We start from the raw sequence: 25561 nt of genomic DNA on the forward strand, positions 1-25561 counted from the left end.
TTGTTTTGCGAGGTCGTCTTCGATTTCAATTCCGATGTCATAAACGGCTTTGAAAGTATTCAAATTATGTTAATATTTTAAATGCTTCGAATACTTCTCTTGGAGATTTTTGACAAACATCCTTACAGATTCTTTTTCGGTGGGCACCTCAATCATCTTAGCAGAAGTTTCTCTCCCCTTATTGAAGAAAGAAGTAAAGCCTTCATTCTCTTTTTATCTTAGCATCTCTAGTTGTCTATAATCGGTTTCGACTTGAATGTTGCATTCATACCTATCAATGAAAGCGTTTACTATCGATTCCCGGGTAGAGGTTTTCTCTTTATCAAGGGAGAAGAACAATTGTTGGCAAACGGTTTTAAGAGACAAGGAAAACAAGGAATGAAATACTTTCTTATCAATCCCCTTAATGTTCATTATAGTTTCAAAGGCTCTTAAGTGAAGATAAGGGTTATTTGTTGCCTTGAATTTTGGGATGTCGTTGGCATTGAACTTCTGCGGAAGAAGCTCCTTGTCCAGCGAGACCCCTTGTGAACTAATGCCTTGAAACTTGTAATCACTAGATAGATTGCTCAAGCTTTCTTTCATAAGGTCCATCTGTTGTTGCTTCACGGGGTCATTGATTTTAAGGGTTAAAGCATTCAATGCCTCAGTCACAGTAGTCAATTGATTCCTAAGTTCGTTGACTTCTTCTTGAGTTGCCATTATCTTTTTAGCTTTCCTCTTTTGATGAATCGGTTTATCAAAAAGTAAGACTTAAACAAAGGTGTTGTCTTTGATTAATCTCTCTTCTCTCCTTGAGCAAGTACTGTGGAAAGGGCAATTAGGGATATCGATTGTTAATTATTTGACAAAAACTTTATTCAACATGCAATGGATAGAAGAAGGTAGAAAGAATGAAAGTTGTGATATGGAGAAAGATGATGTATATGGAGAGATATGAAAAATTAGGAGTAAATGTACTCCCACTCAAATGACGGAAAAAACCAACTTATGCATGAACCTAAGACATGGTCATGGTGACATATACTCAAAGTGTGTACTAAGACTAATGGGTGTAAGTGACATGCTTTGACTCTTGTGTAAGACCATGTGGCTAGACTATGTGGCTAGACTATGTGACTAGACTCGATTAAGGACTTAATAAGGTATTATTATTAATAAAATAATCAAATTGATTAGCAAACTGTTTAATTAGACTCATACTGATGACTCGAGCAACATAGCGAACTGTCGTCAAGACGACAGGATTGGCGCCGCAAGATGCAGTGTACCGCCAGACGATAGAGCTGTCGCCTGGCGCTGCACTGAATAGACTGGCGCTGCAGTCCAAATCGTGGCGCCATTGCTAGAACGTTGATCTGGGACTGCTTTCGGTATTATTACTCTACAGGGTATGCTTAAAGTCGTACTAAGTCAATTCTGATTAAATTATTAGACTTTAATTACTCTAATTAATTAAATAATTAAGCAAAGTTCTTTTAGTCATTAATCAATTTATTTAGTCTTAACACAAGTCAAACAAACGGTTAGGAAAAACACATAGAGTATGCACAACAAATAATACACACTTAGTCAAGTAGGCACAATATAATGCAATTATTTGGCAACCTAACCATGGCTCTAGTTCTCTTAAGTTCGGGATATGGGTTATTCGAAGAGGTTTCATGGTTAATTGTCCGGATGCAACGCGCGAAAGCCTTACCTTTTGAAGGGTTGGCGCGAGTGGATGGGACACCGCGAGTTAAAAACTCACTTCCATGGTTTGGTAAATTCAACATTCTCGGATGTACCCTTTGTTGCACAGAGCGTTCAATCAGGTAGATGGAGCATGAATTCCCAGAGGGTTATGTCCATATGTAGACCACATATGGGTTTCAGAATAGTGAGAAAAAATCAATCAGGAAGTAGGATCGAGCAAACAGTGCTAAAAACTGGTCAAAATGAGAACGCATATTTCTGGCTCGGTATTGGAAGAACTTGGCGCCAGCGAACAGAGGCCGGCGCCCCAATTTGGCTCTGGCGCCAGAGTCAAATCATCGGCGCTAGACTCTGTTTTTTGACGCTAGTTCCTACATTCCTCGGCAACTTTCTGTGCTCGATAAAATTTTCCAGTTTCTCGCAGCATTATTTCGATTCTAGTTGTGAAAGATATTCCTCAAATTTCCTATGTGTAAATATCCTATGTTTTTAACTCATTACGGATGGTCTTTCTAATGAGATCTTTTTTATGCATATGACAATAATTTTTATCAAAATTACGCACATGAAATACTTAGAACTTTTCGAGTCTCATCCACTCATTCTAAATCATTGCCGAAATTAATTTCAAGAATTAAAATAAAAATCCTCCCCAGTGGAGTCGCCAAAAAACTGTAGTGAATATTTCAAGCATTACCCCAAACTTGAACCCCACTGTGATCATACACTAAAGTACAGTGTCGTCCAAAGGGAAAAAAGATAGAGCAAAAGAGTCGCCAACAAGTTTTAGGAACTTGTAAACCGTTCACAGGGTGAAGGTTACACCCCTTAACGATCTAGGAGATCGTCAACTCCAATAGGTCTGGAACCATAACTGGTAGTTTGGGGATGAAGGTACAAATCCAACCTAAAAGAGATTGAACCTGCCCTAATAATAGGCCTCTACTTTATTCTTCTCGTATTCATGTGCGCTTTCTGACTAACATGCAATCAATAGATTTACCCTAAACCTGTTTATCTATGTTGGTTGAATATTAATGCACAAACAAATCTATTATTTGCGATCACTTGAATTATAATCATATTAACCCTAAACAAGATTATTAATTATCTTATTAAGCATGATAACAAGTACAAATTCCCTTTAAACATGCATAAAAGGCGTGATCAAGCAATAACAAATAAATATAAAATATCAAGCAACATAATAATAATCATAATAATAAAAACAATCATGTTAAAGCATAAAAATAGCAAGATCCTAGGCAGGATACTAACAAGATTAATAACAAACCCTAGCATGTCACTAAACATTAAAATCAAATATATAGCCCTAACATGATACTAACATGAATATTATGAAAGAAATAAAAGGCGTTGCAGGAATCATAATAAGCATATTTGATATTATAACCTTTTCCCTAAACATAATACTAGGAAGATCAAAACATCATAACATGACACTAGGAATCATAATAACAACCTAGACATGATTTCTATATCATAATATCAATAAATCAATTAAAGTACTTACTTGGATGCCTCGTACCTCTTTCTAATAACAAAATACATGCGTTAGTAACTTCAAGGAAATTAATAAAATCAAACAATTAAATTAAATAATTGAAATAGAGATTTGGGACCAAACCCTCAGAAATTAAAACCTTTCACGTCTAGGGCGAAGGCAACTTCGAATTATGCTAGGCGTGTCTAGTGCTTGTGAATGCGGAATTTTGTATGCAAAAGCTAGAGAGAGAGAAAAGATATCAAGAGATTCTGGAAAACTAGAGAGAATAAGAAAATTAATTGTTGTTGATGATTGAAAACGGAGGTTTAGGAGGCTATTTATTGAGAAAATCAGCCGGATGGATAAAAAAACGAATCAGATTTCGAAGAGAATAAAACGACTTAGCGCCAGATGCCAGACATTAGCGCCAGGCGCTAAGGCTAGCGCCAAGCGTTAATCCTGTCTTCAGGCACCAGCAAACAATTTCACGCGTTTTCTTAATTTTGATAAAATTTAGCCGTTAGAAGGGCGAAATCGTGTTTTCCTTAAAAACACTTCTTTTATACTGATTAAAACTCTAAAAAGTCAACTAAAGTCAATTTATCAATGCTAATTAAATTAGGAATGAAAAGAACCTTCTAGAAGAATCTAGAAGACTAAAATCAATTCTAATTGCATTAGAATGATAAATCAATATTAGGCCCTCCTCTAGATCATTGGGCCGCATATAAATATTAAACCGGGCCCATTTTAGTAATTTGGTCATAACTTCCTCATTATTCATCGGAATTGGGCTTATAATATATCGTTGGAAAGCTCTTTTCGAACCCCACCCAAATACATCATTATTGGACCCTTTCCATGGACCAAACCTAACTGGATTGGCTGTTTTCTTAAAAATAGGTTTTCAAAAACAGAGAGAAAGGAAAAGAAATAAAAACTATCCGCAACACTAGACTTTCCACACTTTCACTTAATTCGATTATGATTCGACGTGAAAGGTACTCATCACCGGGTTTGGTTTTGGGGAGACACAAATGGGTGTCTACAGCTAGCTACTGATAATTAATAATTTAAAGGATTATTTGTCAAAAACTACCTATTAAAGTACAGATTTTGCGAGAAACTATAAAGTAAAAAATGTTATAATTTACTTCCTATAAAATGTAAAATGTTGTAATATACTAACTTCCACCGAATTTTCTATTGAAGTATATCCTACCAAATAACACATGTAAGTGTTCCACATTGAGAAAATAAGAGAGAGTAAAACACTTTATAAGGTTAAAGGGCTACTCCTCCTATTGACATATGATTTCACTACAAGAAAAAGGGTAATCAGCGACGGCCAAAGTAGTCGCAAAAATGGATTTGCGACGGATTTCCAACTACTTTGGTTGTTGCCAAAGACCTCGTCGCAAATCCATATTTGCGACTAATTTTTGAACAGTCGCAAATTTAGCAACGGATTTGCAACGCCTTTGCAACTGCCATTTAGCAACTAACTTTCAAATTTCAACAACTAAATTATTGTCTGTCGTAATGTATTGGCGACGGATTAGCAACTACGGAGACCAATGTTTTAAGACTACTTTTGCGACGCATTAGCAACTACAACACCAAATTTTTGCGACTACGAAGACTAGTTTTATTGTGCCGGATTTGCGACTATTGAGACTAATGTTTTTTGCTACGGATTAGCAACTACATACGAGACCAAATTTTAATTTTGCGACTACAAAACTATTTTTTTGGGACAGATTAGTCATTGAGACTAATTATTTTGCAACTAACCAATCATTCTCTAAAACAAATCTGCAGTTGCAAAATTTTTGCAACTGACTATTAATATTTAGAGACCATAATTTAGCAACGAGCCAACGACCAATATCAATCACAAAAAAAAGGTACCCACGCATAAAGTTAAATAACCAACATGATAATTTTATTTAAATATACTCAATTTTGTATCAATGTACTAAAAAGCAATATTCTAAACTACGAATAATTGTTTCAAAAATCACCTCCTACATAAAGAAGCTACTTCAAATAAAAATTAATGAAGATATACAAATATGCCTCCAAAAATTAAAGATCAGTTAGATAACCGATTATCTCTAATATTTGTCCAGATAACTGATTATCTCTTGCTTGCTCTCAGCGTTTCACAAAATCTGGATGCTTACGCTTATTTATGAATTCGGCTCCAACACTGTCAATCATTAAATTAACTTCTTATGGAGAGGCATTTTGAAAACTTGGTTCAACGTACCCCTAAGTCGGTCCCCAACTTTTTTTGTCAAAGTCTCTCCTAGCCTTAGCATCGAACTCTGGTCTCCAGGTATATATGTATGTACGCTGCACATAATTACCCAAGAGTTTAACATTGTGTCTCAAATAGCAAATATGATATAATATGTTACCTTTTTGTTATAGGAACTATCATAAATTAACAAGAAATGGAATAAGCTGAAACTTTGAAAAGGCACCAAAAAAATATAGAATAAAACAAAGTTCGACAGTTTGGAAGTCTGCAATATTTGATAGCACTGATAACAGGCTGGGGATTCATAATAAGATTGTAATGCACAATATCCAATCAGACTTTTACTTTATATAATTTGCTTAAGATATAAGTAAAGAGCTAAGTATAAAAATATCCATAAAATTTAACCATTGAAACAAGCAAGTTAGTACCCTTTCTCTCTTTTTGAAAGGTTACCACTGTCAGCTGAGTAGATTGAAGTTACAACAATAGTGGCTTAGTATCTATATAAAAAAAATGTAGTATCTAAGAATTTTAGAAGTGAATGTTGCCATATTATGTAATTGCAGACATATTTGCAGTCAACTACAGTCTGATTGGAGAGTGGAGGATAAGGATAACAGATATAGAGAAATGGATGCATCAAAGACAACTGCCTCCAGAGTTGAAGCAGTTTGTGAAGAGATATAATCAATACAAATGGGTAGCTACAAACCAAGAAAATGAAATGGGAGATAAGAGGGAGTTTGATGCTGTGCAAAAAAGAAATGTCAAGTAGTGGTGTAGCATTCTTCTGGTTTCTTTCATTCATTTCCTCACACTTACACAAATCCTTCGCTCCAAATTAACCAAGAAACCTTAATTGTAATTAAGGACAGAGATCTCTAATAAGTGCAAGTTTAGAAACTCTACTGAACACAAAAATAATGTCTAATACCAGTAATAAATACAATCAAGAAACTCTTGGTGGTACTTGCCAATTTGCAATGTATGTCTGGAAAAATAGGGGGAGGGGGAGGATTATTATGATCCCATGAAAGACTCTAGGTGTTGATAAAAGAAGCAAACCAAAAAACAAACCAAGAAAATAACGAGAATTATTGTCTCAATTCTATTAAAAAAAATTCTGACCAGGACAGCAATTGAAAGCAGGAATGACTAATGCTTGAAAATCTGATTCCGGTGATAGGATTCTGTCATCCAGATAAAACTTGCTAGAAAAACATAACATATTAACATAACAGATTATACAACCAAGAGATTAACATAACAACATACTAACAACAAATCAAATTAGGTGCATCAATCGAGCACGGGTGGGTTTCGTTATAGGTTGTGGCTTAAAGTTTAAGAAAAAAATATGACTGTTAATGGATGCACTGGTAAAATGTTAGTGATTTAATTGTCTCGGGACATAGGAAATTGAAATCTGCTCTAATATGAAATGCTTTTCACAGAGAATTAAAGACTCAACCAGGCCATGCTTTCCACAGAGAATTAGAGACTCAAAAAGCTAGTATTCAAATATATAGCTTCACTAGTTTAAGAGCAATGAATACAAGAAAATGTCTCAAATTTTCAAACATACCTTAAACTCAATGAACCAACGATCGCTAACACACAATCCACAATACTATGAACAACACAATCAACTCCCACTCATTCACTAAATGCACCATACACCAAACCACTATTCTCCCTACAACAACAAAAACAACCATGCAGCAGCCACGCATCTAGAAGCCATGCATTCACACCACATTGATGCACCTAATTCTCCCTCAGCTCGCACCCATTCTAGATTCCACCACAATTATTGTCATAACAATCAGCCAGCAGCAAGTTAGCCTAAAAAATAGAATAAAGTCAGAGCAAAACAAGAATTCAGTGCAAAACAAGAATTCAATGGATTTCGGACGAACCTCAATACCCTCCATCCATTAATTACCCAATTAGAATTACACTCTAAGCAACGAAACCCCCTTCTTCAGAAAATATTGGGTTCGAAATAACAAGAATTGGGATTGTTACATTGAAAATAATTAGGGATTTTAGCAAACTCAATCAATTTCGAATGATTTTTCATTAATTTACTTAAATTACACTATGGAAACCAAATTAAAATCAATAATTGGACAAAAAATTAAATGATAACCCTAAAAAATCGTATTTGGTGAATTACAATAAACGAAAGATAGAAGGGACGTCAAGCGTTTGAACTTACCTTGGAGGAGACGTGGTGGCGTAGGCGCGCAGCGGAGGCAGATGAAGAGCGACAATGAGGGTTGAATTCTTGAATCTCTGAAAATTGCCTTATGCGTGCTTTTTTTTAGAAGGAAGAGTTTCTGTTTTTTATTTTTTGGTGAAAGGAGGAAGAGTTTATGTACTGTATAGAACTATTGAAGAAAAAATTACTTAAGGCTTTTAGTGATTGAGTTTTTTTTTTTTTATTATTTTTTTTTATGGAGTAGTAAGTGATTAATTTAGTTTTTGTTCCGTAAAAAAAAAGTTACTTTTTGTTTTGTTGGCAACTCCTCATCATATTAAGGGTTTTGTTTTTATTTCTTTTTTATACTACTGATTTAGTTGCAATATTAGTTGTAAATTTTTTAAATTAAAAAGTTAGAAAATCATTATCCCCAGCAACTATAATTTATAGTCGCAAAAATTATAAGAGCGTTGCAATTTAGCGACAACATTGCAACTGCTGCAAAATGAGTCGCAAAATTTGCGACTACTCGTCTCTGACAGTCGCAAATATATTTTTTGCGACTGATTATTATAGTAGTCGCAAAATTCAGTCGCAAATTAGCGACTGCGTAGCAACTGGTGCAAAATTAGTTGCAAATTTTGTGACTTGTCGTCTTTTTTAGTCGCAAAAATATTTTTTGCGACTGAATATTAGGGTAGTCGCAAATTTCTGTTGCTAATTCCTCTTTCTCTTGTAGTGTTTTAGGATGAACTTTATTAGATCTTGTGAAGTGGATTCTCTCTCTTGATTTGCGGGTGCGGCCTAGACCCGTATTATGACTTTTAGTAAGTCACTAGGTTAGACCCTTGCGATGCACAAATTGCAAAAATTATTGAAATGAAATAGGTCATTTCTATTATTATTTCTCATACATGCTTATAAATTAGATCATAAAAACATATCTATCATCATAAATTACATGAGCTGTAAATTAGATCATGAAAATATATTAATCATCATAAATTACATGAGCTGTAACAAAATATAAAATTGAATGCCAATATATCAGATCTAATCAAACCATATATATATATATATATATATATATATATATATATATATATATATATATATATATATATATATATATATATACATTCATTCATTGTGAGTCCTCATGGTCTACAATAGGGAGAGGCTCACTTTAAATGCGTTGTTACTTCAAATTTTGTGCAATGCACAAAAAATATTATATCAGTTTTTTAAGCACTTTTTATACTGCATATGTATAGTTTATTATTTCCCTTTTTTTTAATTGTAAAATCAATCCATAAAAACGGGCCACCTTTGACGATTTTAACCTAAAGGAAAGGGAAAGGCAAAGGTGGAGGTGATTGTGGCTGGGGGGAATAGGGGGAAAGGCATTTGGGGAAGGAGGAGGAGATAGGTTGTTTATTTATTTAAAAAAATTAAATAACTTGTTCTTTAGGTAAATGGTCAGTTTAGCTTAAGAAAAACAAAATGGGGGTAACGGGTAGATTATTCAGTAGAATTAAAGGTTGGATTATTAAAAATAAAGGTTAAGGTTGGATTAGATAAATCAAAATTTTCTTTATTTTTAAATTTTGTTTTATGTAATAGCTTTTAAATTTTTTTTTTCTTTATTTAATTTTTCACATACCTTTTGTCCAACATATTCCTCTTATCCCACAATATTTTTCCCTTTTATACTCTTTTTCCTTCTTTATATTATTAGACATATCCATCTTTGTATAAAATCTCTCATACTTTGTCTTACTAGTCGTTGAAGCATGCACGTGCTTCCCCGACGGTAAGAAAAGTAAAATTCGTGATTGTGTTTAGTGGTTGTGATATTTGTGATTGTGTTCGGGCTATGAAAAAAATACATGAATTTGTTAGTACTAACAAGCAATAGTGATAAAGTTTCCATGGGAAAATACCTATGGAAAAACCAGTGTTATAAGTGAAATTATCCAGAATTTGTTACAATTTAAAGATTTTTATAAGAATTATATTATTGTTTTAGATATTATTTTATAACGCAATATGGTTTCTATTGAGTACCTAAATAATTTTTGAATAGTTTTGTTTTGAAATGATTGTGATAATAAGGAGTAGTTTAAGGAAATGCAATACTTCCTCCGTGTTTTTTTAAGTGTTACACTTACTAAATCCGACCGTGTTTTAATAAGTGTTACACTTCCTTTTTTGGCAAAAAGCTACATTAATATTATATCCATCTCCTCTCATGGTCCCCACCCAAACCCACTACTACTTTTTTATTTATATATCTCTCCTCTCACATTCATTACTTTTTAATAAATTATTAACCCCACTATCTTTCTTTTATAATTTTTTAATACTCCAACTACCCCACTTACCTCTTATTTTATTTAAGTCAATTAAATTTCCTAAAACTATGTGTCGGTCAAAGTGTAACACTTAAAAAAACACAGAGGGAGTACTAAAGGTTGAAGTTCTATAAAATAGATTAAATGTAAAATATATGAAAGAATTGTATATTTGTTTGTTAGACTTTTTAAAGTAGAAAATTTTTGATTGGTTCTTCTATTGAAAATTATAGTAGTTAGAGTTTGTAATTGACGTGGAATGTATAAAATGAATGAGAAATATCATATGTGTGTGTATTAAAGTTTATTTGGTAGTTATTTATCTATGAATTATTTTATATACGATGTTCACAATTGGAGGAAATATCTTAACACTTTTTTTATTTAAGGTTATAGTCGTTGAATCATGCACTACGAGCGTACCCCCTACCCAACGATAAGATATATAAGATTCATAGTTGTGATCGTGTTTCGTAGTTTGGGATGTTATCAACATGATGACTAGGGGAACTTATTTATGTGATAGTCACTAACTTGTTTTTAAGTTCTTCCTATCTCTTCTTCCTTCATAATATACCCTCTCTTATTTTTTTTCCTTGTCTTATCTTATTTCCCTTTTTCTATTCATCCTTGCTTTCTTTCACCTTCCTGTTCCTTTATTCTCCTTCCTATTTACTCTTCTTTTATAGTTTGAGCGGTTTAGTAAGCCTCCCTCTCTCTCCCGACCCTTCTTCCTTTCCCGACCCATCTATTTCTTTATCACTCTGTATTTGATCTCTCTTGCCCCTCTTTCTCTTAATTTTTCTATTTCTTTCTCTTTCGACCCTTATCTCTTTCTTTTTCTCCTAACCTCTCAATCTCTCCCTCTCCACCTGGCTCATCTCTATCTCTCTCTCTTTCTCTATCTCGACCCTTCTTTCTTTCTTTCTCTATCCCGACCCTTCTTTCTCTCTTTCTCACCCTTCTCTCTAGATCAATCTTTGTCTCTCTCGTCCCACTCCCTCTTTCTTTTCCTATCACTTTGTCTCTTTCTCTCCTCCTACCCCTTCCTTCTTTTCCCCTCTCTCTCCTCCTCCCACTCCTTCCCTTTTTCTCTCTCTCCTTCTCCTCCCACCCCTCTTCTTCCTCTCTTTTCCACCCTCCGTCCTTCTTCCATACTCTCTCTTTAAAACTATCTATTACTATGGTTATATTAACATTAAAAAAAATATTTTATTCTAAAATTGTTACAAATTAGTCAACATTTCCATAATTGTCACAAAACCACATTTGTTAATGAATAACATTTATTGAAAGAATTAAAGTTTGTCCAAATCTAATTGTCGATTTCTATTCCCTCTTTCTTGGTTACTCTGTTTCTCTATTCATTTAACTGTCATTTTCTTTCATTATTTATGTTTTATAATTTTGAGTAATTTTAGAAAGTTTTTAAAAAGTATTTTCATCTCCTTAATTACAATTTAAAAAGTTATTCATCAAACTCTCTATATCTCTTTCTTGGTCTCACTTTCTTACAAAGTTATAATTTTATTAATTTTATACTTTAAAAAGGGTGTGCACCACTGTTTCCTTTCCCAAATCTCTCTTTTGAATTCTACTTTTTGAAAACTAATTAAATACGATAGATTAAATATTTACCCACTTAAGCCCTTCTTTCTTTGGTCATTCATCTCTCCCTCTAATATATTTTGTAGCAATTAATTCACATTAGGATGAGCCTTTAACAAATTCACTCATTTCCTAGACTTTCATAATATTATTTTATCTGCATTGAATGTTTATATAAGCAAAAAGAGCTTAAACAACTTGGAATAAATGAACGTTACTATCTCTAACATTAAGCCAAAATATGAAAAATCTAAGCGAACGAACAAAGTTTTAAAACAATGATTCATTTCTTTAACATAAGACTATATATAATACATTAATAAAACCAATATTACATTTAAGGTTTGGAAGATCTCATAAAAAAAATGACACAATCAAGTATTTATGTCGAAGAATCTCCGCCGCGCTGTGCCATTGCCTCTTGCACTCTTCTTTGCCTAATGGCTCCCAACAAATGCCAATAAACGCAAATAAATAAAAATTGCACATGATATGAAGAAATTAGAATAGAAACACGATACTAGCAAAGAATTTTAAATCAAATGCTTTTTATTTAAAATTTCAATTAATACTTTCCTCACACCTCAGCTATGCGATTATGTTGTTGTACAAACAACTAAAGTCTAATAATATCAATTTGGGATACTAAGGCAGTATTCCTAGAAAAGCTATACACAATATCTCTCTCTCTCTCTCTCTCTCTCTCTCTCTCTCTCTCTCTCCCCTCTTCACCATTGCCATTTCTAGAAACTACTCCTCCCTCAAGATATTACTATATTAACCCAACTTATTTAATTGCATGACCATCTAATATCCCTATAATTTAGTAATCATGATGACATGATTAATAAATTATCAGTTTCCTGCTTCTATAAGAAAAGAAGCGTAGACAAAACATACAATCAATACAAGAAAGGAAAAATTAGAAATAATAATCCCAACTTTGATTGATTTTGGTAGAATAATCCCAACTTTGGATTATACTGGAATAATCCGAACTTTGGGAGGTCTTTTTTTTTCTTTAATCCCTAACCGTTTTCTTCAATCCCTAACCGGTCAACAAAAGTCAATGACCTATTATATCAGGTCATTTGACACGTGTCAAAGTCCTGATTGGTCCAAAAAAAAAGATTTTTTTTTTAAAAAAAAAGGAAGAAAAAAAACCCAAAAATCACTAAACTACCACTCAACCTCCGCTTCACCAACTGACCGACCCTAACCTCCACCGCTCAGCCAACCTTTCGCCCCTCCCTCGTCGGCCCGTCACGCTTCCCCCACTCCCTGGCGTCGCCGTTTTCCTCTCTCCCCGAAACACGCTCCAATTCCACCACGAAACCACCAATGAAACCCCTCCCCACTGCCAAAAATCCCAAATCTTTCCTCCCACCACCCCGAAACCCTAGAGGCTAGGGTTTTCAATGGTCAGGGAGGGGTTTTCGGCGGTTTTCGATGGTGAGGGAGGTAGTTTTGAGGGATTTTTGAGAGGAGGGAGAGGTTTCAAGGGAGGATGGTGGATTTTGATTGAGAATTGTTGCCGGAAATAAAGAGGGGCGGTGGGGGTTCGCAGCACCGACGTGGGGAGGAGGAAACCGACGCAATGGGAAGGGGGTTAGGCGGTGGTCGGAATTAGGTTGTAAGGCGGTTTTTGGGGTCGGCTGGTGGTATTCGCGGTTTGGCTTGTGGTGGGGATTAAGGGGTTTAGGCGGTGGCGGTGGTCAGAATTATTAGGAGTTTGAGTTTTTTTATTTTGTTTTTTTGTTATTAATTGTTTTAGCCAATTCACGTGTGACACGTGTCACATAAATAAAAATTAACCCATTCAACCGGTCACCGATTTATGGGATTGAAGAAAAAGAACTACCCCCAAAGTTCAGATTATTTCAGAATAATCCAAAGTTGGGATTATTCTACCAAAATCGATGTAAGTTGGGATTATTATTTCTAATTTTTCCTACAAGAAATCACCATATTAAGTAATATTGCAATACAAAGTTTCATAAATCAAGCACAAAAATCCAGAAACATCCCATCCCACCCTGAAAAAAAGTGCCAGGAAAGCACAAATAGTAAATACCATAAAATCTACCAGAACACACCTCATTCATCGTTGCTGGCCGAATTAAGCGCTGAATAACGCAAAGTGCACCATTCTTTCCATATCCAGAGCAACAAACCTGCACAAAAAAAATATTACTATAATAAGTAGTATATAACAATTGGCAAGGGAATCTGCTCAAAGAATAACACAAGACATAAATCCAACTTTTCCATCAAAACTGGAAGGACTATTCATGAGAGCTTCTGATCTTATTACCTCCACCCCCTCCCCAAAACAGTGAGGTTTATTCCAGAGCCCTTATTTCAAATCAGCCAAGGACAGCAGAACTCACCACTTCATAGTTACTTTGCTTAACCATTCCTGCGGCATTTGGGTTTGCATTGATCCTGTATAAACATGACAACTTACATTAATACCACAAAAAATCAACTAACATATTTAACTAATTGAAAAATAATTTATCACCCACCCTCTAAGGATGATAAATAGGAGCTTAGCCTCTAGCTCGACGTAGAATCCACCCTTCAATTTAGTCTCCCTTCTAAGACAGATTAATTCCCTCTCCTGATTAACAATAAACAGTTCTAATCATAAACTTAATTAAATAACCATACACCAATAACAAACGCCACAAATAACAAACTAAGACCTGGTTTGCGTATTCCTTGGCGTACTGCTCAGCCCTCTTAAAGATCAGCTTCCTGTTTTCAACTCTCTTCTTCTTCTGAACATCCTGATCCTCCTTCTTGGCCAAAACTCATTCTTCCTCCCTCTTCTGCTTTTTCAAAAGAGACTACGGTAAAACAACTATAGTAGCCTCCTCACCCATTTCTGCTTAACAAAAGTACCAATCAATCACCCATTAAAACCAAAACCAATTACTCAGATCATATAGCCTATAATTAAGCATCTGAAAATACTAAAACCAAATCAGCTCCTCCATTTCATATCAATTACATATTACACATCCCAAACCAATGCATCATTAAAATTACATGTGTAAGCCATAATCCAAACAATTTGTTACACAGAACACACATTTATCACCACAATTTGAATATTAACCACAAAAATCTATTAAATTTCTGCGATTACTTCACATATTTATACTAGAAACAAATAAAATTCAAAACTTTCCCACATTTTATTAGAAAAACACACAACCTACTCCAAATTTTTCGTAGGAAAGGAAGCTAAATTAGTCAAAATTCAAAGAAAAGGAAAAATTTAATCAAAGAGCTGAACATTCAAACAATTAGAACACGAGAGTGGAAGAAGAGAGAATCAAACCTGGAGATCAGAGAATCATCAAATAACCTCACAAGCTTCTTCAATAGAGAGGAAATTCCAAGATTTGCTTCAGTGGAGGGTTGGAGAAAGCTCGGAAGAGAAAGAGGAAAGATAATTGTACCTAGAGATCAACAATTCAACTACAAATCAGACAATTCAACCCAAAAGAACGATAAATCACTCAAATTCAACCCAAAAAATGAAAACCAAAAATCGGAAACAAATCGATCAAATAAACCCCAAAATAATCGAAAACCAATCGATCAAATAAAGATAAAAAATCGAAAACAAATCGATCAAATAAACCCCAAAATAATCGAAAACCAATCGAACAAATAAAGCCAAAAAGCCGAAAATAAATCGATCAAATAAACCCAATTAAAAAGGAAACGATTTCGCACAAATACACCCATAAAGATTCAACCCAAAAAATTCGAATACACATTGAACATATCGAAAACAACAAGAACATATATGCAAAAATCCACGACAATCAAACAATCAAACCCAAAATTTTGAAACTAAATCAAGAGAGAGAAACAAGATTGAACCCGATGAATGTGACGATCGGAAAGTCATCTTCCACAACCTAAGACGCTGAGAAGAATCGAAGCCCCATCGTCGAAAGAGATGATCGGTCTTGAGTTGCTGAAGTTTTCTCTCTCTAGGTTTCTCTCTCCTTGTTTCCCCTAAATAAATACTCTGAGGTCTCTAACCCTTTCCTTCTGAGATGAAAACAGAAAGACGGAAGTCGAGGAGAAGAAGGGGGCCCACTCTCAATTACAGTTATCACACAGAATGCAATTGATTAAGCAAGGGCATGCAATTTGGGCAATTCATTAAATGTAAGGGCATCTATGTAATAGCACCAGAAGTTACTATTCATAAGCTAGATGACATTAGGTTAAGCTGACACGTGACATGACATGACCTAACGTAAAAAAAATACAACATGAAAATGAAGCAAACAAAATGCAACACTTAAATTGTGAGTCTAAGCATAATAACAAGACATGACCCAACACGACATAATAATCAATAAACAAATTAAAACTTACCGCAAACAAGTACTATACAACATGATACAGTGGCATGTTAACTTGGATTATACTTAAGCAACCCATTTAGAAATTTAGGCATGCTACATGCATAGCTGATATCTCGACCTTGGACACCAGTGTACCACTCCAAGCTTGCTTGCTAAGTCATTGTATTTTATCTTTGGAAAATTTGCTAAAAATAACACCACCTTTCACCGGTCTTCTAAGAATAGAACGACCTTTAGATTATTCCAAAATAAAACGACCTTTGACACACATCTGCCAAAAATGAAACGTAACTTGTTGGTAACCTGTTAAAAAGGTTACTAGTGACACGTGTCACAAAGCATTAGTCAATTTTTAAAAGTTTTTTTTTAAAAAAAAAAACCTTAAAATAAAAAAACAATACTTAAAATTATAAAAATTAATAATAATAATAATAAAAGAACTGATACTTAAAAAAAAAAAAAAAAAAAAAAAACCTCCCTCCTTGGCAACCACCCCTCTGTTGGGCCTCCTAATAACCGCCGGCGGCCAGAGCCCCAGCACCCTACCCCGGCGTCGGCGGCACCCCTCCTAACCCAAACCCCGACCACCAGCTCCTTCCACTGAACCACCTTCCTCCCGCCCTAAAACCCTTGACAGGCTAAAGTCGTATCACCTAATCAAAAGTAATTCCTAAAACCACTAACTAAAATAGATAGGGAAGTAGGGTCGAATCCACAGGGAAAAGAGTCTTTCTATTACTAATTAATTCAAGCAGTCTAAATTATAAGGTAACTAATATATTATAATCATAGGAAACTAAACTACGGAGATTAAGAGTAAAGAGAAAACAATGAATAAAAGGCCTAGGGAATAGGTTCACCAATAAATAACATTCCAGGGTAAAACATAATAATCAATCATCAATGCATAATTAACCATATCATAAAGGGCTTTCGCTACGTATTACAATCACAGAATTAATCTACCGGTATTAAATCTCATGCATCTCAACTTAACCATTTATAAATTAACCTGCCTATTGAAACTAGACCTAAACATCAATTCTCATCTCTCGAATCTCGAATCAATATTGTCAAACTCATGCGTAAGAGATCAGGCCTAATCTAGTCACAGAGCATTAAACCAATCAATAGGAAATTAATCTATAATTGACAATCTACAACAATAAATTACCCCTTCGTATTATTTATGGATCCCCATAAACCCTAGAAAGAAAAGTACTCACACATAATTAAAAACTAAACTAAACAAAGCAATTAAAGAAAGCATGATAAAAAAAAAAGCAAGAATTAAGAGAAGAGAATAATAGTATTAAAGTAATAAGAAAACAAAATAATAAAATTGATACGAAGAGTAGAAACAGAAACAAAGCTAAAAGAAAACTAAAAGAAGTCTAAAAACTAAAGCAAGAAAAACTTGTCTAACTACCTACGTACTACCTCCTTAAATAGGATAGGAAAAAGGAGTTTAAAACTAAATCAACTTCTAAATTCTAATCCTCCTCAAACTCCACCATAAACAAATCCCCAGTTAACACTACTAGAAAATAGTTCATCTAAAACGAGTTTTCCAGTTGCAAATGAGCTTAATCTGGTCGTAAAAGGGCTTTTACGATGAGAAACGCGTATGGTCGTCAGTCGTCGCTATAGGCTTGGTCGCGAAAAGTTGACGACTGGTTTTGAAGACTCGTCGTAATTAAGTTTGTTGCGACGAGGTACAAAACTTGTCGTTATTGTACACATTCACGACCAGATTACTTGTCGTAATTATTGTTTCCGATAATGTTATGTTAATTACTTACGACAACTAAATTTTATAATTACGACCAGATTTCTTGTCGTTATTGTACACATTCACGACCAAATTACTTGTCGTAATTAATGTTTATGATAATGTAATGTTAATTACGTACGACAAATAAATATTATAATTATGACCAGATTTCTTGTCGTCATTTTCCTCATAGACAACAATTGTACACATTCACGACCAGATTACTTGTCGCGATTATTTTTTCTGAAAATTTAATGCTAATTACTTACGACGAATAATTTTATAATTACGACCAGATTTCTTATCATCATTTTTTTATATATAAATTTTAAATATAATTTCTACACAAATAATATACTCATCAAAATAGTTATAAAGTTGCAATTTAGCACACCCTTATAATAACTCCAAACTTGCTCATTGATATCATATATAGTTTAACACAATGTCAATTACAAATATTCAAAAGTAAGGATACACATTCTTTAATCGTCCAAAATAACAAAAATCATCATATATACGATGTGCTTAGAATATTTCCAATAAACTAAAGTTAGAATATATCAAAAGTATTGATCTAACTAAAATTAGTGGATTCGATCAATCACCAAAATAGAAGCTTCCATGAGCATGTTGAGCTTTGTCGAGTCTTCAAAAGTTGTTCCAATAATATCTACTATATATCCCTGCAATCCATTGAAACATAGGTAATATTTAGGATAGACAATCAAACATATTAGAACCACCTCCAAGCAACCAACATAAAATAACAACCAACATAAAATAGCAGCAGCTAAAAGAAAACTACAAAGCTCGCCCAATGACAGCAAAATTAGGAAGCAAGCAATACAGATCGAACTACATAAAAGTAATAAACCACCTCATGCTAGAACAAGAGTATCATAGACAAACAACAAATGAGCTATCCTAAAAAGCCCCTGACTTAATCAGCATATTATATATTAGCATATCATATATTAAACTTTATACTCAAAGTGCGCACAACATAAACAAAGCTGATGCAATTTTTTATATTAGTACCATTTATCACTTGAGGTTTCAAGTTCAAAAAGGAAATCATCAATAGATAAGTATAGAGAAAAAGGATAAAAAAAAAAGGCAGATAAAAAGGCAGAAAACTTCACCAAACATGCCAATAAAATTTAGAAGATAAGAAGAAAATATATATATATATATATATATATATATATATATATATATATATATATATATATATATATATATATATATATATATATATATATATATATATATATATATATATATATATATATATATATATATGTATAAAAGTCATCTTACCTTAGCTTCAATTAGCATTAGGATTAGCTTGATCACCACCACTACTAGCTTGTTGCATATACATTGACATGAACATATTGAGTTTCTTTGCTAAATCGTCCATCTTTTTGTTGTTGGCCTCACGCTCCTCTTGATGAGTTTTTTCCATTTCATCCATTCTCTTTTGAAGATCATTATTCTCTTTCTGTTTCTCGTGGAGACTTGCTGTGAGATCTGCTCTAGTAGGTAAAGGGCCTCGTACATCCTTAGGTCTTACACCAAAGCCAAAACAAACTACACTACCACGATCTTGTGGCTTAAAGCATTTTTCAACAATGTCAAAGTGTGAGAGTGATGGATTTTCTGTTTCCACACTTACTATCTCATCCTACAGAAATTTTTAGAAAAAAAATCATTATACTAGTTCCACACATATATAATGATGTTAGTTTCTTTTAAAACTACAAAGATGACATACATATTTTGCAATTTCAGGCTCTTTTAAGTTCCTAGACTTCCCTGATCTAGTCTTCTTGAAAATAGCAGAAATAGGAGGTGGATCCTTTCCTTCTTTTCCACCCTTCAAAGTTAACCAGATCGTCACAATATTATTATTATCCAGTATTACAAAATTTAAGGCTATAAGTAGAAGTTAATCTTACCATTTCTTCCCAAATAATTTGTCTGAAAGGTGTACTACCAGTGTGATGAGGCATGGTAAGTTTTTCTCGGTTGCTGGAATTTCTTGAGCTAGCTTTCTGTAATACATAACAGAAAATTAAAATTAAATAGCATTGTCACTTTTATAAAGGTTGGCTAAATATTATCAAACTTACTATAAAAGAAGGACTTGAAAAATGCTCTTTCACAAGCCACTCCCAGTCTTCTGGAGTTAAATCATTAGGTGTTTGCTTCAAAGCATGTTCAAGACCACCTTTCTTAATTATTGACTCTTGCATCAATATGCCTCTCCAATTTTGCCACAATCTTTTCATATGATCAATAGTTGATCTACGATCTAATTCAAATCCTTTACCAGCAAATTTGTTCTACACAATTATATGAACTAATTCAATCATAGTTAAAAAAAAGTATTAATGGAACAAATATACTACATATAAATCATAAACTAGTACTTTACCAGAACTGACAGCCACAAATGCTCCTTCGTAGCATTATCTATCTCATCCCATGAATGCACTCTAACAGGACATATTCTGCGATCTCGAACAAGTTTTCCCATGTGTCGTGACAAATCTTTATGGTTTTCACCAACTGGACCACTCATATAAAAGTCAACCTCCAACTTTTCACCTTCTTTTAAATTTGCTACTTTCTTGCACTTGTTTACACCCCTTGGCTTTGAATCAGGTCTTCGATTTCTCTTCCTTGTTGCTGAGTTACATACTTATCATTAAATTTTTTTAATCAAACAATTATAATGCAATAACATTATACAAATTGTAGGATAAAAGTTAATAAAAATACCTTCCTCTTGGTTTGGTGAAGACTCTTGCAAAGCATTCTAATCGATTAAGTCACTAAGGGCAGCATTACGAGGTTCTGAATTTGCAATATTAGAAAATGGGTTGAATCCATCACTAATTAACCCTAACCTGACATTACGAGGTTCTGAAGAAAAGGTTGCATGTTGTTCATTAAAATGTTGCCATGCTTTACCATCAGCAGGGTGATTAATCACACCAATTTCAATATGTCTGTCATTATGCCATCTCATATCAGAGGCTGTCTTAGAACACATGAACAAACGTTGAAGTATAGGCTTCAGTGGGAAATAACGAAGTACCTTCTGGGGTATTCTCTTACCTTTTTTGTTTGTTCTAGTTTCTCCACTATGCTTACCTTGCTTCCACCTAGCAGCCTTACATACTTTACAACATTCTAATTGTTCATCATCTTTCCAAAAGAGCATACAGTCATTAACACATGCATCTATCTTTTGATAAGAGAGACCTAAATCTTTAACAGTCTTTTTAGCATCATAAAAACAATCAGGAAGGGATGACTCTTTTGGTAGTAGCTGAGTTTTCAAAAATTGCAGCAACATAGTAAATGACTCATTACTCCATCTACCAAGAGTTTTAATGTGAAGCAGATTAACAATTGCAGACAATCTGGATGAGTTTGAGCCTTCATACAATGGTTTTTGAAAATCATCAAACAATCTATAGAATCTCATTGCATCATTATTTGGATTTTTAGGTATACGAGTAGGTGAATCCATATACATATCATTTTCAGGAATATCACAATTAGGAAATATATCCCTAAGCATTGTTTGTATCTCTGCTTCGTTATCACTTTCTAATAACTCATCACCATGATTTCTTGTTGGTGATTCAAAGAAATTCTCACCCACCCTCTCCCCGTGATGATACCAAAATGTATAATTTTGGATGATGCCAAAGGTCAGCAAATGATCTCTAACCATATTTTGAGAAGCAAATGATGAATTTTTGCATTTTACACAAGGACATTTAATCTTCTCTTTTTCACCTGTCCTCTCAAATGCATATTTAATAAAATTTTCAACTCCAGTTTCATATTCATTATTCAAACGATCATCTCCTGCTAGTTTCATCCATAGTTTACAAGGTGCCATAATATGAAATTACAAATTTACATCACCCTTAAAGATTTTTTTACCATGATTTGTTGAAGACAACATATAAACATATAGTACAATAAAGTATAGTTAATCCTAGGTACCAATAACTATTTAACTTAGCAATTTAATTATAATTTTAATATGTAAAAATCAAAGGAATGGACTTAAAAGGAAAATGGACAAACAAGAAAGATCCAATATCATCCATAGCTATACTATGTGCACCTTATAAACAATATAGTTAAATAAACCAACAAATTGAGAATTACTATAAATTTTTCACCAATTAATTAGCATATAAGACAAAAATACCAATCATAAGAACCAAGAGCAAAAAGTTTAGTGTCATACGAATAATGTGGGGCAAACATATGAAACATTAACAACATATATTCAATAATAAACAATAAGAATTACTATAAGTTAATCACTTTACTTTCAATCTATTCTTTATGATTAAATCGTAAGACCCACTATATGGGATCACTCATACTTCGTATAAAAGTATGTGGCCTACATATAAATTACATAAAAATAAAGAAGCAGAACAACTATCTTACTTTACTACATAATCATTTACAAAGAAGACAAGAAAAAGTTAAGCTCTAAAGACATTCATCCAATTTTTCCTATTCTGAAGATATGTCGATGCATATTCTTGTTAAAAAAAACTCAATTTTTCTTAAAGACTTCATATCACATATACTCTGCTCCTACTAATATTTTACTCTTTGTTCTTCCCACTACAAAACATAATTGGTTAAATCAAGGCCAAACTATTTAACAAATGAAGTAATCTTTTGGATTCCTCAAACTATTATTTTATTAACTTTCACTTTCTTTTCTAAAATTCCCACTATAAAAACCCCATTCTTCCATCTCTACTGATAATTTCTAGAACAAAACCCAAAACAACGACAAATTTGCTAACCCTATACCACCTAAAAAAGCAGTTAAACCCATAGAAAAAATTATACCTTAGAAATGAAAACAGAAAAATGAATAGAAAATTAAACCCATATAAAGATGATTAAACGAAAATAAAATTGAAAAGATTAGGCTTACCTCAACAGGTTTTTCCCCCACAATCACAGTTCAACACTTAGCAACTTGGAACAAATCGAACAATTGAGCGAATTATATCCAAATTTTGGGCCTTTAGAGTATGAATCTACTAAAATACTAACCAAATTTAAGATTAGTGAGGAAAATCCAAGCTGAACAAGTAGAATCACTTTTGACAATTATCAAACTTGGAAGAGAGAGAATGAAAAAGTGACGGTGAATCGGTAATGAAATGACAAAGGAAACAAAGGGTTTATTTCCTAACTTTTCTTTTTCATTTTCAACTTTTATTTTTATTTTTAATTGAAGTTGTATTGTCATTTCAAGCATTTTTTAAAAAAATAAAGTTTATTTGACAAACACAACTACTAACTAGTCGTAAATAAATTTCATATGGTCGTAATTGTTATTGCAAACCCGGGAAGAATCCCGCCTTACTTTTGGCGAAATTTTGGTATTTTTGACGACAAGAATATTGACAAAGTACAACGAGATTCGTAACTGGTTGTAAATAACTATACTATTCGCGACCACTTAATAAACTCGACGTTGATACTGATTTATTGCGACAAAAAATGCGTATGGTCGTGAATTTTGGTCGTAAATAGACCTTTTTCTAGTAGTGTAAAATAGTCCACCGACTTTGCTTTCCTACCCTAATAGAAAATCTCAAATCACAAGATCAGCAGCCCACTTTGCTTTGGTCCGATAGATCGAGACCGCTAAAATAACGCTCAGCAGCTGGCTCTTCTTGGTCCATTGATTTGTAATCTTGGGCCATTAAATGCAGGCCTTTAATTCTCTCTTTTTTTCACTAATTTGTCTATTATAATAAATGTAGTCCGTGATACTTGTTTGAACTCATGCTAGTAACTTGGACCTTCGTAGCCTACGCAATTAATTGAGCCCTTAATCACCGAACTAAATTCCTCTAACTCGGTATTGGGCTTAAAATATTTGGTCATAAAATACGGTCCGACTCCAATGTCTTCGTAGTGGCTCAATAAGCTCGGAAATTGTCATAAATCTGCAAATTTCTACAAAATAATACCAACTCTACAAAAACACTAGAAAACCTTTGCTTGTCCCTAAGCAAGGCAATGAATAATTAAATCAACACTTCACCCCAAATACAATTAAAATCAAATAAATATAATTCAAGGCAAATCCGACAAATATGTATCAAAGTCAACCAATCAAATCCATCTACCTACCAATCTTCCCTAACAATTGTCAAATAGAGCAAACCACAAGAGCATAAAGAATTCAAGACTAGTGCTCACACACTCAACTCTCATTTATGTGGCAAGTAAAAGATGTACTCGATCGCTCTCCATCCAACCCCTTTAATGTGAACAATGTCCTCCCAAACTCGCAACACTCGTGTGTTTAAAGAGATAAGCACTCAACTTATATAGTCGACTCGAAATATGTCAAATCATTCTTTGCATTGATAAACAACTATTTTCATATTAACACAACTCTATGCACAAAGGTCGGAAGGTCTTCAAAGCTTGTAATGTAAGGCTAGGGTAAAGGATAGGATAAATTTGGGAAAAAGTGAGAGAAAAGCTATGCTTAATGGGAGCAAATCCTAATAAAACCCTTGATCAATTAAAATAAATAATGATCAACATCTCCAACTCAACCCTACAAAAATTCACCAAACAAACCAACCAATAATAACAATAATATTTTTCAACTCTTACAATAAATCACTCATAAAAATATAATAATATAGAACTTGAATGAACTAACAAACCTTGAACTCTTTTTTTTTTTAAACTTATTTTTTTCTTCTTTCTCTTGAGCAACCTTCAATTAGGACACTTGAACATTGAACAATCTTTTCCTTTTTGCTCTTTTTTTTCTATTGAAGTTCACTCATTTTTTTTTTTACTTTTTTTTTTCTTGAACTTCTCCTTTTTTTTCCATAACATCATACTTTATTTTTCTCAAGAAGATTAAACATTCAAGCTCATCAAAAATAAACTACAATTAAGAACAAAATAACTTCTCAAAACCCACCCAAATTGTGCAAATAATAAGCACACTACAAACTCCCTCGCCTCACTCACTAATAGCTCCCCCAAGCCAATCTTGGGACTAGTAACCAATGGGGCAAAATAGGCTTGTAATGTGGTTTATAAACAACAAAAAGTCAAGGCAACAACATGGGTAGCAAGAAGGGAACAAATGTATCTAAAATCATCTGAAGGCTACCTAAAAGAACAAATGCCTTCGTCCTCCTCAATGTGCATAATAATGAGTCATACAAACACTACTCAAAGTTAAAAATCAATACTAAAATTCATTGACATACCAGGAACTAACACACATTCCTCACCAAATCAACTAGTCGAGCACCATATTCACAAGTAGTTGGGCAAAATTGACGCATATTAAGGTTTCAAGGCAATCAAATATCAAATCATGATCAACTAATCCATAATATTTATCATCAATAACCAAGAATCAAAATAATTTCGAAATTTTTTTATCAAGGGGCACAGGGAAGCATGATTTATAATTCATAAGAACGTATTTTTGGATTTTTTATTTTTTAAGCAATAAAAATCTAAACTAAGGGAACAATAAAAACTATACTAAGCACACCAAAAGGAAATAAATAAATAAATAAAATAAAATAAAAAGAGAGAGGGTGAAACATATACCAAGCGCACACGAGAACCTCCCCCCAAGCTAAATTAGACAATGTCCTCATTGTCTTAAAGGGAAGCTAGTAGTCAAG

The 25561-nt window shown here is 33.5% G+C and overlaps 2 protein-coding genes and 2 long non-coding RNA genes across 13 annotated transcripts; all 4 read right to left on the bottom strand.

The window, feature by feature from the left end:
• Positions 1 to 5128: 5128 nt before the first annotated feature.
• Positions 5129 to 7839, bottom strand: LOC145627149 (uncharacterized). Of its 2 annotated transcripts, XR_014111332.1 has the most exons (3): positions 7696 to 7839; positions 7060 to 7319; positions 5129 to 5563 (listed from the first exon to the last, which is right to left on the bottom strand). It is a non-coding gene; the product is annotated as an uncharacterized LOC145627149 (long non-coding RNA). The 2 variants fall into 2 exon arrangements; XR_014111333.1 differs by lacking the exon at positions 7060 to 7319.
• A 5496-nt stretch (positions 7840 to 13335) lies between these two features.
• On the bottom strand, positions 13336 to 15769 carry LOC145627150 (uncharacterized). Of its 2 annotated transcripts, none has more exons than XR_014111334.1 (6): positions 15543 to 15769; positions 14992 to 15112; positions 14351 to 14532; positions 14171 to 14265; positions 14033 to 14087; positions 13336 to 13816 (listed from the first exon to the last, which is right to left on the bottom strand). It is a non-coding gene; the product is annotated as an uncharacterized LOC145627150 (long non-coding RNA). The 2 variants fall into 2 exon arrangements; XR_014111335.1 differs by having other exon boundaries at positions 13957 to 14087.
• Positions 15770 to 18215: 2446 nt separating this feature from the next.
• On the bottom strand, positions 18216 to 23051 carry LOC145627151 (uncharacterized). Of its 8 annotated transcripts, XM_081679542.1 has the most exons (9): positions 22810 to 23051; positions 20923 to 21005; positions 20604 to 20833; positions 20257 to 20499; positions 19952 to 20164; positions 19778 to 19873; positions 19594 to 19695; positions 19137 to 19503; positions 18216 to 18499 (listed from the first exon to the last, which is right to left on the bottom strand). In XM_081679542.1, exons 3-8 carry the CDS (start codon positions 20637 to 20639, stop codon positions 19144 to 19146), a joined length of 1050 nt encoding a protein of 349 aa, XP_081535668.1. In that variant the 5' UTR covers positions 20640 to 20833; positions 20923 to 21005; positions 22810 to 23051; the 3' UTR covers positions 18216 to 18499; positions 19137 to 19143. The 8 variants fall into 8 exon arrangements, with proteins under 8 accessions (XP_081535668.1, XP_081535670.1, XP_081535672.1 ...); XM_081679544.1 differs by lacking the exon at positions 20923 to 21005 and having other exon boundaries at positions 20604 to 20678; XM_081679546.1 differs by lacking the exon at positions 20923 to 21005 and having other exon boundaries at positions 20257 to 20510; positions 20604 to 20678.
• Positions 20641 to 21738, bottom strand: LOC145628071 (uncharacterized). Its single transcript, XM_081680396.1, has one exon. It carries the CDS (start codon positions 21736 to 21738, stop codon positions 20641 to 20643), a length of 1098 nt encoding a protein of 365 aa, XP_081536522.1.
• Positions 23052 to 25561: the final 2510 nt, after the last annotated feature.

This window comes from Chenopodium album, chromosome 4 (assembly GCF_948465745.1).
Source record: "Chenopodium album chromosome 4, dcCheAlbu1.1, whole genome shotgun sequence".
NCBI lineage: Eukaryota > Viridiplantae > Streptophyta > Magnoliopsida > Caryophyllales > Amaranthaceae > Chenopodium > Chenopodium album.

Coding starts and splice junctions, on each gene's coding strand:
- LOC145627151 (XM_081679544.1), bottom strand. CDS start 20,639: ATGCTTTGCAAGAGTCTTCACCAAACCAAGAGGAAG. Junction 20,165..20,256: donor ATTTGTGGCTGTCAGTTCTG/GTAAAGTACTAG, acceptor ATAATTGTGTAG/AACAAATTTGCTGGTAAAGG. Junction 19,874..19,951: donor TTTCAAGTCCTTCTTTTATA/GTAAGTTTGATA, acceptor TATGTATTACAG/AAAGCTAGCTCAAGAAATTC.
- LOC145628071 (XM_081680396.1), bottom strand. CDS start 21,738: ATGGCACCTTGTAAACTATGGATGAAACTAGCAGGAGATGATCGTTTG.